General features: G+C 57.5%; 1 protein-coding gene across 3 annotated transcripts; it reads left to right on the top strand.

The window, feature by feature from the left end:
* Nucleotides 1-8,238: 8,238 nt before the first annotated feature.
* Nucleotides 8,239-12,470, top strand: NEUROD2 (neuronal differentiation 2). Of its 3 annotated transcripts, none has more exons than XM_070479402.1 (2): nucleotides 8,239-8,576; nucleotides 9,709-12,470. In XM_070479402.1, the coding sequence occupies exon 2, from the start codon at nucleotides 9,714-9,716 to the stop codon at nucleotides 10,860-10,862; it is 1,149 nt and encodes a 382-aa protein (XP_070335503.1). In that variant the 5' UTR covers nucleotides 8,239-8,576; nucleotides 9,709-9,713; the 3' UTR covers nucleotides 10,863-12,470. The 3 variants fall into 3 exon arrangements, with proteins under 3 accessions (XP_070335503.1, XP_070335505.1, XP_070335504.1); XM_070479404.1 differs by lacking the exon at nucleotides 8,239-8,576 and adding an exon at nucleotides 9,036-9,224; XM_070479403.1 differs by lacking the exon at nucleotides 8,239-8,576 and adding an exon at nucleotides 9,234-9,569.
* Nucleotides 12,471-12,893: the final 423 nt, after the last annotated feature.

The following is a 12,893-nucleotide window of genomic DNA, read 5'->3' as shown; positions in this document are numbered from 1 at the left end:
ACTGTTCAGAGGGACCCCCACCCCCCACCCCCACCCCCACCTACCCGTGAACTGAACTGCAGAGATCCAGGCAGGGACACTGGCTCCCATTATGTGGGGGCCTGGACTACAGGCAAACCCTTGGCACTATATCTTCCAGGGGCCCCCTCCTTTCCCTCTCTCCTTTAGAGTCTACTGGTCCCATGTGCTAAGTCACCTCAGTCGTGCCCGACTCTGCGGCGACCCTATGAACTGTACCCCTCCAGGCTCCTCTGTCCATGGGATTCTCCAGTCAAGGATACTAGAGTGGGTTTCCATGTCCTTCTCCAGGGCATCTTGTCTCATGTCTCCTGCATTGGCAGGCGGGTTCTTTACCACTAGTGCCACCTGGAAAGCCCACTGGTCCCACAGTGTAGAGATAACCTGGGTTTCAGAGAAAGGAACACCATATGTAAAAGTGAGTAAGCGGCTGGATTCAGTCAGACAGAGCTGGGTTCAGCAGCCTTAACCTCAACCCCTCTGGGCTTCAGCATCTTGTCTTTAAGTGGAGTTAACAGTCATCCCACATCTGAGGTCATGGTGAGATGAAATAAGATTGTGTGTGAGTGAAGCCAGGGCCCAGCGCCGATAACACTATCGCTGTCATTTCATTATTATGGATTATAAAATATTTCGTTATTACAGAGAGCTCTAAAGCCCGAGGGACAGGAGGACCTGCAAGAGGTAATCAGGTCCTCATTTCTCGTCCCAGCTCTGTCACCACTCGTGTGACACTGGGCAGGTTGCATCCCCTTTCTGTGATGAGGGGTTTTTTAAATCTGTAAGGTGGGGCATTGGGCCTCGAGGCTCCTACCCCTCAACTGTTCCCTTCTTTCCCCATGCCCCCTGACCGCTCAGGGTACTGAACTAAGGAAGTAACAGCTAAGTCTCATGCACACTGTCCTGGGCTCCAGTTTCCCAGGGGCTAAACCAGGAGGTTAAATTATGATCTCCTGCCCTGCTGGCTCTGCCCTCTACGTGCACCCTCCATGCATGGCTTTTTGATGCTGCCCTCCTGTGAGCACCAGCACCACTGCAGTTGCGGGTCATCTGTGCCCACTGCCAGCCTCAGGTGCCACCATGCTCCAACGCTGGGCTCAGGCATCTGAGAACTTTCCAGTGCCAGGCTCCCAGGAGTCCCCAACCCAGCTGCCAAGTTCTGATTTCCAGGGGAGGACATCAGGGCATGCCCAAGTCATGGGCAAGTTCAAAGCAGAGCCCGCCCAGAGGAAAGAGAGCCTGGGACACACGCTGTCCTGTGCTTTTCCCACTGCCCTGCACTGCCCCGCTGGGTGCCCACAATCCGCTGTCAATCAGGACTTAACCACCCGGAGCACTGTCGTTTTGTCCTCCCATCAGCGCTGAGAGAGACAGCAGGTGGACACGTGGCACTATTCCCATTTTACAGATGCGGAAGAAGAGGGTTACATGATTTGATCAAGGTTGAGACCCTGCTAAGTCTGGTGGTCTTTGGACTACCTTGAGCTCCCTCTTCGTCTGACTGCCTTCCTCTGCGGGCCGGACCCATGGAGGGGCAGGGGCAGGGGCAGGACATCCCAACTGCTCACTTGGAAAAGTGACAAGAAAAGCAGAACAAAGATGTGGTGATGAACAGAACTTCAGGAACAAAGTTGTTTTTTTTTTTTAAATACAGTTGCTCGGGGGCTTGAGGCCAGAGCAGCCATACCTGGAGGCAGCGCTTCCACACCTGTTTGTTCATTTGATGCTCCACAGGCATCTTATTGTAATGATCATGCCCATTTTACAGAGGGGAAGGCTGATGTTCTATGTCAGTGCTGAGGTTGGGGGGAGACTGAGGGGAAAGGAAGGGGAGCTGCCCATGGGCTGGTGTCCTGCCCTGGCTCCAGCATTCAGTTTCTGGACAACGAGGGGACAGGCCTTTGAGGCACTTATTGAGGATATCGTGGGTGTCAGACCCCTACCTAGTTACTGCCTACCAGGTGAGAGAGACCTGTGCGGCAAAGGTCATGGCCTGCGCCTCCCTGTCATCATCATTTAGTTGCTAAGTTGTGTCTGACTCTTTACCATCCCAAGGACTGTAGCCCACCAGGCTCCTCTGTCCATGGGATTCTCCAGGCAAGAATACTGGAGTGGGTTGCCATTTCCTTCTCCAGTGGATCTTCCTGACCCAGGGATCGAACCTGTGTCCCCTGCATTGGCAGGCACATTCTTTACCGCTGAGCCACCAGGGAAGCCCGTGCCTCCCCTAGGAGTGTGCAGAAGGCATTAGGGGAGTCAGAGGAGGGCATCTAACCCAGAGAGGCTTCCTGGAGGAGGTGGTGCTTAGGTTTAAAAGATGAAGAAAGTGGAGGGTGCTCCATGCAGAGGGGACAGCCTGAGCAAGCTCACAGGCAGGATGCTGGTGAAAGCTGGAGGAGCTTAGAGTGGCTGAGGGGCAGATTTCAAGACAGGGACAAACACACAGAGAGAACTGCACAGCAACCAGATCCAGTTGTCCGTAAGGAGCAAGGCCTGACCCTAGGGGTGATGGGGAGCCACTGAAGGTGCCCGATGAGGGTGATACTACATTCAGATCTGACTTTTCCATGGAATGGGCACGATGAACACTCCCAGTCCTTCTGAGGAAGCCAGAGGAGCAAGGGCCTGCGGAAAGTCAGAACTTTCCAGGGAGGAGAGGCTGAGCCAGACCCACAAATGAGGGTTGAGGTATTGGGGGTGGCTTTGGGGAGCAGCATCAGCAAAGAAGAAATGGCAGTGGGAGTGGGACAACTCAGCGGCGTCCCTGGACCTCATCTCCCGTCCCTGTGGCAAGTTGCATTTACCCCTTGCAAGGAAGGTGTAGGGTAGGACAAGGGGTAGGAGAGGGGCACTGAGCCTGCTGAGAGATATGAAACCCAAGAAGGGGGTCTGCAGCTGGGCAGGAACCCCCCAGGAGGGGGAGGCAGTGAGGGACCTCATGTGCCCTGAGTCTGAGCTTCGTGCCCAGGGAATGGGGGCCCAGCACCCCCAGACTCAGCCTCCATGCACAGAGCCCCCTCTCTGAGAGCCACTCGAAGGAAAACCTGTGACCCACCACCCCATCCCAAGTCCTCCTCCCCAGACTGAAATTTGTGCAGAAGGCAGCAGGAGGAGTCTGAGGGCTCTGGGCTTGACCTGTGACCTTAGAACTTACTGTTTTAGGAGATTCTCTGGAGATAGGCTCCAGTACCCCAAACCCTCTAAGTCAGCTAGGCATTAATACAAGGAGCATTTATTGAACATCAACTCTGTGCAACCTGTGTGAAGCCCCAGACTACTGAGATATAAGGCAAATAGCCACCACAGTCAAGTCAGGGAGACATGAGCTAATGGTTTGTCCTAACAGTGGGTGGTAAGTACTGAAATTGCCAGGAGGAGATCAGGGAAGACACCCAGGAGGAGGTGTCCAAGTAGGACCGCTCTTGGTGAGGAATGAGAATGAATTTGAAGAAAAAAGAGACTCAGAGACTACAGCCCATTAGGGAAGGAGCTCTTTTCAAAACAAAACAGGGCCCAGATGCCAGAAGGCAAAGGTTATGGGGCACAGGTCACTGTACTTTTGGAGTAAGGCAACAATCCTGCCGGGGGTTGGCTTTGCAGGAGGGTCAGTGGGTCTCCTCATGGCCCTCTGTCCCAGATTAGGAAGGTGTGCAGCAGGGGTCCGACTCAGGACTTTCAGATCAGGCCTGGTGCTGTGGGCAGGTGCCCACCTATCTTTGGGTGGGGCCTGGGCCCGGCGCGGGAGCCCAGGGCAGTAGGCAAAGGATGTCAGTGCAAACGCTGGCGGTGAGCTGGCGGTCAGGACAGGTCAGCACGGAGCATGGGGGGCTACACCTCACCGGTCCGCCCCCGCCCTCCCCGGTGGCACCACGAGGCACGCAGCCGCACATCGCCCGTGCCAGCCCTCACCTCCCGGCAACGTCGCCGCATTCTCAGCCACGCCATCTGGCGTGCCCGCCGCTCCCCAGCACACTGCGGCGGGCGGGGGGAGGGGGCAGGTGCCCCCCCAGAGCCGGGAAGACGTGGCAGGTCCCCGCCCCCCACGTCCCGTCAGACTGGGGGTGCACGGGGGCGGGGGGAGGGCGGCAGGCTCTCCGGGGCTTCGGGAGGGCCCTTCACGCCTCCAGCCGATGGCAGAGTCACCGTGTGGGCAGTGCCAGCCGGCCCCCTCCCCTCCCTCCCTCGCCACAGCACACTGTGCCAGAACCACGGGCCCTCCGAGGACCCCCATATTCCTGCCCTTCACCTCAAATCAGAGCCGGGGCGGGGCGGGGGGGAGACGGGGAGACCGTGCCCTCCTTGTCCTGCTCCTGCCCTCACTCTTCACCTGCCAGACCACCTCAGCCTGGGAGCGCCCGGGAGATGGAGTTAAATGGCTGAGGGGCATGGACGCCTGGACTCAAACCCACTTGCTCCCCACGGTTTGGCCCTTTGGTGGGAAATCAAGTCCCCTTCCCCAGCACACTTGCCCCCACCAGTCTTATTTGGAGCATGGTGATGTTGGTGGCAAGTGTCTGGCTAGGTGTCCTTCTGGGTGTCTGAATGGAATGGAGGTTTACAGATTTATGTGTGTGTGTGTGGTTTTTTTTTTTTTTTGGTGTAGCAGGGGGCGTAATGAGAGCAGCTTTATACAACATTCTCCAGTTCTCTGAGCAAGATTCCCTAGACTGCTCAGGAATGACCTATCCCCTCAGGCTCGCTCCCCTCTACACCCCCAAGGCCCCACCCCCGCCAACCCGGGACCTACGCCTGCACAAAATGGCCGCCACCCCTCTGAGGCAGCCATTTTAGGTGCCCAGACAGTGGCCTCCCCTGGGATGGGGCTATGTCTCCATGGGAACCTCAGACCCTCAGCTCCTGGCTCCCTGGAGGGGGGTGGGTAACAGAAATGGGAATCTTCCAGGCTTGCCTGAGATGCCTACCCTTCCCCTTTCCCTCTCAGAGACCCAGAGGGGACCAGGCCCCTCACCAACTCCCTTCCCCCAATGCCAGGGGGAGGAACAGATGGCATCTCTGGGTGTCCTTCTTCTTCCATCTCCTTCCTTCCATTTCTGGCGCTTTCTGTCTCTCTATCCCCGCATCTCTGCCTCTCTGGGTGCACAGAGAGGTGCACGGTGTCCCTGTCTGTTCATGCTTGTTCATGTGTATGTGGACACGTGTGTTTTATACCTCCTTCAAGCTCATGTCTAAGGCGGGCCCATCCCACACCTCCCTCTGTTCCAATTTTCCCCTGTTTTTTATTGTATCTTCTAAAAAAAAAGTTGAAATGTGTCGAGTGAGAAAAACTTGTTCCATTTTTCTGAAGGAAGAAAAGACAGGGGCAGCAAACAGACTGAGAGGAATGAAGTTTTCCATACCCCCAGGTACATCCCCCCAACCCCTCAGGCCTCATTCTCCTGGTGGGGAGGGGGGTGATGAAGAGGGGTGAGGTCATTTCTGAAAGGAGATAGGGGAGGGATGGAAGCCCTCCAAAGGGCTCCACTGAAGTAGAAAGCAGAGCTGTAGGGGCCTGTGAGGCTTAACCCAGGCCTCAGTGTCCAAAGGAGAGGGCAGGGGGTATCTTTCAACCCCAAGGAAGCATTAATTCATGCACTCATCCATTCATTCAACAAAAACTCAGTTCCCATGTAGACAGAGCATTCTGAATATGTATGTATCAGGGGGTATGTGCAAGAAATTATTAGTGTAAAGCATGTTACAGTTTACAAAGTGCTTTAAGGAAAAGGAGAGCTGGCATTTACTGAAGGTGCACTCTATTGCTAGCCCCATGCTCAACTCAATACATCCATTATCCTATTTCGAGCTAACAACAGCCCTATGAAGTGTAGCATAATTGTCCCCATTTTACAGATGGGGAAATCAAGACTGAGAGCTGTTATGTAACTTGTTCAAGGCATTCAGCATTCTTTAAGGATGGTAAGTAGGGCTGACTAGGAATTGGAGCCTAAAGCATATGCATGGAATCAAAATACCATATGACTGGGGGGACTCAAGAAGAGCTGTGTGTCTGGATTGAAGACCCCCAGCCTCAGTGAAGAGTCAGGAAAGCCTTTGAGGCTGTGCCCAGAAGTGGACAGGGGCCTGGCCAGCACTGCCAAATCTCTGCCCCACCTGAGGTCTATCCTTTGGCCCCCTGTGCCATGTCGAGTGCCCCCAGATCATGTGCCTTCCCAGGACCAGGATGTATGAATGGAGGAAGACAACATTGGCTTCTCATCCTTGGGGCCCCCAGAGGCAGACTGTGGGACTATAGAAGGAGCACTGGGTTGGGAGTCAAGTCCCTGGGTTCTAGATCCAGTTCTGTGCTCCACTGCATAGTCCTGGGCAAGTCAGTCCCCCACCACGGGCCTCAGTGTAAGGACACTTGGATTCCCCGGTGGTTCAGACAGTCAAGAATCCGCCTGCAGTGCAGGAGATCTGAGTCCAGTCCCTGGGTCAGGAAGATCCCCTGGAGGAGGGAATTGCAACCCACTCCAGTATTCTTGCCTGGGAAATCCCGTGGACAGAGGAGCCTGGTGGGCTACAGTCCAGGAATCCAAAGAGTCGGACTCAACTGAGTGACTAACACTTTCCCTTTCACATCAGGACTCTTCGAGGTGCCTGTGTACCTGGTCCAGTGCCTCTGAGCCTCACACAGATGCAGCCCCCCTCTCCCAAGGCCTCCTTGGTACCGTGTATGCCTCTGTGTAGAACCTAATTCATTCTACCAGACACCAAATCAGTGTCTTCCCAGTCCAAGACCCCTTCCTGAAGTCCTAGAAGGAGAAAAGTGTTCCTGTGCAGACTGAGAACGAGACCCCTGTCTTTGCACCACCCAGTACTTGGCACGCGGTTGCCATCAAAGTGAATGTGGTCAAGTATAACTGACGTTGTCTTAGCATATGGAAGCTGGAGAATGGGGAGGGATAGGAAATGTGGGTCTGAAACACACTACGAATGCCTGAATAAAGGTGTAGACCAGGGTCTGTCTACACCTGATTGTGATTGCTTGCTTACACACAAGACTATCTGAGTAGGGGTGTGTATCCATTTTTTGCACACAGAGTGAGGAACAGGTGTGTATGTGTGTGTGTGTGTGTGTGTGTGTGTGTGTGTGTGTGTGTGTAAAGCTTCCTTCCTCAATCCATGCATCTGTGTCTGGCCCAGGGAGAGGGTTGAAAGGTGAGTTGTAAGATAAAACAGCAATTTCCTACTTTCCTCACCAAGGCACCTGTCTGACCTACCTCTCCCGGGTCACTGGTGGACTGCTGGAGTTGGCTTCTCTACTTTCAGGATTTTTTGAAGGGGGAGGGGAATGCTTGCATCTCCTTCAGGAACTTGAGGCGATTCCCAGCCCAGCCCCCTCCTCCTTCAAACAACCAAGTCAGAGGCCAGGAAAGAAAGAGACTGGTGGGGTGGCTACTTGCCTCGCAGGGGGAGGGTATGTGGGGCGGGGAATTGGGGGGAGAGGAGGGAGAGGTTTCTGGGTTAGGAATCCAGACCCAACCCTCTCCCCCAACTCCAGACGGTGGGTGCATAGTCTTATCCCAGGGGCTGCTTTCCATCCAGATCCCAACCTCCCAACCTACATGTGCCCCCAAACACCCAAGGAAATCTTTCCTGTCTGCTGACTCCACAGATATACACACATGTCCCCACAGACACACACACACACCCATGCAGAGGCACAGACATCCAGGCAAGTCTTTCCTTTTCTCTGTCTTTCCCTTGGTTTGAATTTCGTTCAGCCACATATGTTGTGTGTGCGTGAGGGTGGGTGGGGGAGGGGCAGACAGGGATGAGGGATGGCACGGTGCCAACATCTACCTATGGGGCTTAGGCCAGGGACGCCCCCCACGCCCACCCCGGGAGGAGGCCTCAGCTGTCCCTTTGTGGTCAAGCGGATCCTCCTGGGGGGGTGGGGTGTGGGGGCAAGCATAGAGGTCCCCTCTCCAGACCCTAGGTTCTGGTTCCAGACCCACCTTTGGGGGCCTGCAAGGAAAGAAATGGACAGAGTAGGGCCCTGGAGGGAGCACAGAATTGGGAACATCAAAACCCCCCAATTTCCAACCTCGCCACCCCATTGTTCCCATGTGGGGGATTCTATATCCAAGGGGGCAACTCCTCCTTCCTCCCTCTCAATCCCTGCTTTCCCTGCGTTGGGTGGGGAGGGGAGGGCGGCAGAGATATTTATTTATTTCCTTTATTTATTTAATTTTTTTTTTTTTTTTTGGAGTAGAGAGTGACAGATGGCGGCGGGTCCCGGGGGAGCCGGCTCTCCCCCAATGCAGACGCATGCCAATCACCGTCTCTCATGTGATAGCTGCTGCCCGTGACGTGCCAAGCCCATATGGCCTGGCATAGAGGCTGGTACCCCGCCTGGTAGAGATGCCACACTCGCTCCGCGGTTCGCATGGCGCTCTGAAGACGCCGGCGCCTGCCGCCTTGAGGAGCCGCTGCCCCCGCTCCCTGAAGATGGGGGAACAATGAAATAAGCGAGAAGATTCCTCTTCTCCCCCCTCTCTCTCTTGCCCCCCTCCCCCCCCTCCCCTCCCCTCTCCCCTTGACTCCTCTCCGAGGTAAGTTGTCCGAAAGGGAGCTAGATCTGACCCGCTGGTTGGGGGCGGGGGGGGGGGGGCAGCTTCTTCGGCCGACAGGACGGTCCCCAAATCCCCCCTTCCTGGGATGATGCCCCCTCATGGGGTGGGCATCGGAGGAGCCCTGGGTTTCCTCTCGCATGAGGGGCTGTAGCTCAGGGGGCTGCGAAGGGAGGCGTCTCTGCCCGCCTTGGGCTTGGGGAGGAGGGGGAAGCAGGGTCATGGGGGGCGTGAAGAGCCTGAGATGGGAACCCCCATGGTTGTCCCGGAGGAACCTTCGACCTTTCCCTACCACCGGGAAAAAGAGAGAAGCAAACAAACAAATTTGGATTTTTTTTTTCCTATCAATCCCGAAATACAACGAGATCTGAAGAGCCGTGTGGGAGGGAGGCAGTTTAAAGGGGGGAAGGGGGTCCCCGACCGCAGGGGAGACGGACGGGGCTCGCTTCTCTCCGTCTCCTCCCCACGCCCGGGTTTCTCAGCCCTCGCCGCTCCGAGCCGGCTCCGGGAGCTGGGGACGCCCGGCTAGAGGAAACGATCCTCCCGCCTCTGGAATTGGGGCTGCGGGGGTGGGGGCCGAGCCGAGGGCGGCGCGCGGCCAAGTTGCAAATTGGATTAGGGAACGTGGGGGTAAGAGCCACGGGAGGGTGAGGGAGCAGGGCGGAGGGGCCCGGGCCGCCGGAGCCGCCAAGCGGGGCAGCTGTCCCCACCGGCGGCCGCCCAGCCTTCCTCCAACGCCCGGAGAGGACAGGCTTTCCGGGTGATCGTGCAGCCTCCCCCCGGCGAAGAGATCTGCTCCCTTAAGCCTCATCTCCGTCCCAACCACACCCGGAGATGACCCGGCGCGGGGAGCGGCCCCTCGTTCAGGCGAGGGGTGGAGCCGGGGCCCAGCGCTGGGGAAAGGGCCTGGGCCGAGATCCCGGGCGCGCGGCCGGAACAGGGCTGGGCAGGCTCGGGGTGGGGCAGGCGGAGGAGGTGGGCATCCAGGGCTCCCCGGGCAGGAATCCGCACTGGACTCGGGGGTGGAGGCGGGTGGAAGGGGCGCGGCATGAACCCAGCGCGCCCCTAACTCTGTGTTCTGTGTCTCCCCTTCCCGCCCGCCGGGCGTCCTCAGGCACCATGCTGACCCGCCTGTTCAGCGAGCCCGGTCTCCTCTCGGACGTGCCCAAGTTCGCCAGCTGGGGCGACGGCGACGACGACGAGCCGAGGAGCGACAAGGGCGACGCACCGCCGCCGCCTCCGCCTCAGCCGGGGCCCGGGGCTCCGGGGCCCGCCCGGGCCGCCAAGCCCGTCCCTCTCCGTTCCGACGAGGTGCCGGAGGCCGCGCTGGCCGAGGTCAAGGAGGAAGGCGAGCTGGGGGGTGAGGAGGAGGAGGAAGAGGAGGAAGAGGAAGGGCTGGACGAGGCCGAGGGCGAGCGGCCCAAGAAGCGCGGGCCCAAGAAGCGCAAGATGACCAAGGCGCGCCTGGAGCGCTCCAAGCTGCGGCGGCAGAAGGCGAACGCGCGGGAGCGCAACCGCATGCACGACCTGAACGCGGCGCTGGACAACCTGCGGAAGGTGGTGCCCTGCTACTCCAAGACCCAGAAGCTGTCCAAGATCGAGACGCTGCGCCTCGCCAAGAACTACATCTGGGCGCTCTCGGAGATCCTGCGCTCGGGCAAGCGGCCCGACCTGGTGTCCTACGTGCAGACGCTGTGCAAGGGCCTGTCGCAGCCCACCACCAACCTGGTGGCCGGCTGCCTGCAGCTCAACTCGCGCAACTTCCTCACCGAGCAGGGCGCCGACGGCACGGGCCGCTTCCACGGCTCGGGCGGTCCGTTCGCCATGCACCCCTACCCGTACCCGTGCTCGCGCCTGGCGGGCGCACAGTGCCAGGCGGCGGGCGGCCTGGGCAGCGGCGCGGCGCACGCCCTGCGGACCCACGGCTACTGCGCCGCCTATGAGACGCTGTACGCGGCGGCGGGCGGCGGCGGCGCGAGCCCGGACTACAACAGCTCCGAGTATGAGGGCCCGCTCAGCCCCCCGCTCTGCCTCAACGGCAACTTCTCTCTCAAGCAGGACTCGTCGCCCGACCACGAGAAGAGCTACCATTACTCTATGCACTACTCGGCGCTGCCCGGCTCGCGGCCCGCGGGCCACGGGCTGGTCTTCGGTTCGTCGGCTGTGCGCGGGGGCGTCCACTCGGAGAATCTCTTATCTTACGATATGCACCTTCACCACGACCGGGGCCCCATGTACGAGGAGCTCAATGCGTTTTTCCATAACTGAGACCTCGCGCCTGCCCCTTCCTTTTTTTTTTTTTTTTTTTTTGGCCTTTGCCCGCACCCCTGCCCCCAACCTCCCCACCCCCCCAGCGCAGGGGCACCCCCACCTACCCCAGCGCGGGGTGCGGGGAGCGGGCCGTCGGTTCTGCCGCTCTCCTGGGCAGCGCGGTCCTCTTATCTGTGGGTGCCCGTCCTCGGGGCCTCGCTTCCCCCAGGGGACTCGCCTTCTCTGTCCCCAGGGGGTTCTCTCCTCCTCTTTCCCAGGGAACACTTCTACAGGGACCCTCTTCGGGCACTCTCTGGAGACCCCTCCCCCCATTCCCAGTTCCTGCACTGTTCCTCTTCCCATTTCCCCCTGCAGGCCCAAAGGCTTTGGTAAGGGGGGCAGCTAAGCTGTGGTATACTGTTTTCCTCCTATTATTATTATTATTGAAACAGTCACCGAGCTGCCGAGGAGCCGGGCGCCCCCTCTTTCTTGAAAAGGGCGTTGAGTCTGGGCGCCAAACCTGGACCTGGAAGCCCTCATCCCCAACCCCTAGTCTCAGCGTTTCGTGATTTTAATTTTGGCGGGAGGGAATGTGGATTGAGAGGAAAGAGAGAGGCCAAGATAATTTGTAACTAGAGTCCATTTCCCCCCTTTTCCTTTTTTAAACAAACATACATAGAAAAAAAAAAATCTGAGGCGACGGAGGCCGAACGCAGAGTCCGGATCAGAAAAAAAAAAAACCGCAGTAAGAACTTTTAGAAGCAATAAAAGGCAAAAAATACTACTACCAATAATAAAAAGACACAAATATCTATGCAAGGAGGTTCTGACTGAGCCTAGCGGCCCGGCCCCGGGATGCCCCTCCGGGCCCGCGGGCCGCGCCGCCCAAGCGCGGATCTGTGCACTTTGGTGAAGTGGGGGCCGGCGCTGCCCCCTCCCCTCCCCAGGTTCTTACAATCAGAGACTCCGAGATTTGGGGCCCCAGTGCCACTGCCCTCCCCCGCCCCGTCCCCATTGTGCGTCATGCTGTTTTTTAAAAATCTGTTTCCAAATTTGTATGGAATGGCAAACTGTTGGGGGGTCGGTTTGGGGAGGGAGGGTTTGCATGAAAGACACACACGCACGCCACACCGCACGCACACGCAGGCCCAGAGCCGGCGTCGGGGGGCAGAGGGAGGAGACCTCGCCGCCCCCCAACCCCCCTCAGGCGACTCTATCCCTTCCCGGGACAAGGGTGGAGACCCAGACCTGAAGGCAGCCCCTCCCGACTGTGCCTCTTTGGGCCTCAAGCGCCCGGCGATTTCCGGTGGCTGGAGAGGGAGTGTTTGTCCGAGGCATCCTCTTGGCTCTGGCTGACGACAGGTGGGCAGGGAGACGGCTGAGGACTCCTTCTGGAGGTTTCCCAAAAAAAAGGGGGCAAAAGGAGAACCTCTCCCCACCGGAGGCAGGAGATCAGACATCCAAACACACGATGCAAAAATGCAAACCCACAGGCGAAACACCCACACACTCACACGCAATTTTACCTTCCTCTTGTAGCGAAGATGAAACTCCCGTCGGACACCCGAAGTGCATTGCGTGTTTCTGTTCAGTTTAATGACGATTAATAAATATTTATGTAAATGAGATGCAAAGCCGGACCGGTTTTTCACGGTGGCCTCGTTTCATTCCGGGCATTGAGCTGGGACTCAGCGTGATGAAAAAACAGAGTCAATGACTGTGTGGTGGCCAGGTAGAGGAACCCTGGAAATTCCTGGGTAGGATTCCCACACTACAAACCCCCTCACACCCACCCACTGGGCACCGAAACAGCTGCACTTGCTGCCCCTCACAGACCTTATACAGACTCACACACGCCCCCAGCACAAAGCATTGTGCTAAACTCATTACACTCCTTCAGTTCCCCAACATGCACATGCACCTCTTTTGAAAACAAAATATCTTTTCATCACTGAAAAATAACCAAGATGAGAGCAGTTGGTCATTTTACAATCCTTTGCCCACTGTTGCAAAAAAAACGAGTGTGTAGAAATCAAGAGACAACCATTT

This window comes from Odocoileus virginianus, chromosome 17 (genome assembly GCF_023699985.2).
Source record: "Odocoileus virginianus isolate 20LAN1187 ecotype Illinois chromosome 17, Ovbor_1.2, whole genome shotgun sequence".
Classification (NCBI taxonomy): domain Eukaryota; kingdom Metazoa; phylum Chordata; class Mammalia; order Artiodactyla; family Cervidae; genus Odocoileus; species Odocoileus virginianus.
Note: the sequence above shows the minus strand (reverse complement) of the source record. Positions and strands in the feature narration are given on the sequence as shown.

What these genes read in the sequence shown, in the direction of transcription:
- NEUROD2 (XM_070479402.1), top strand. Translation starts at nt 9,714, where the DNA reads ATGCTGACCCGCCTGTTCAGCGAGCCCGGTCTCCTCTCGGACGTGCCC.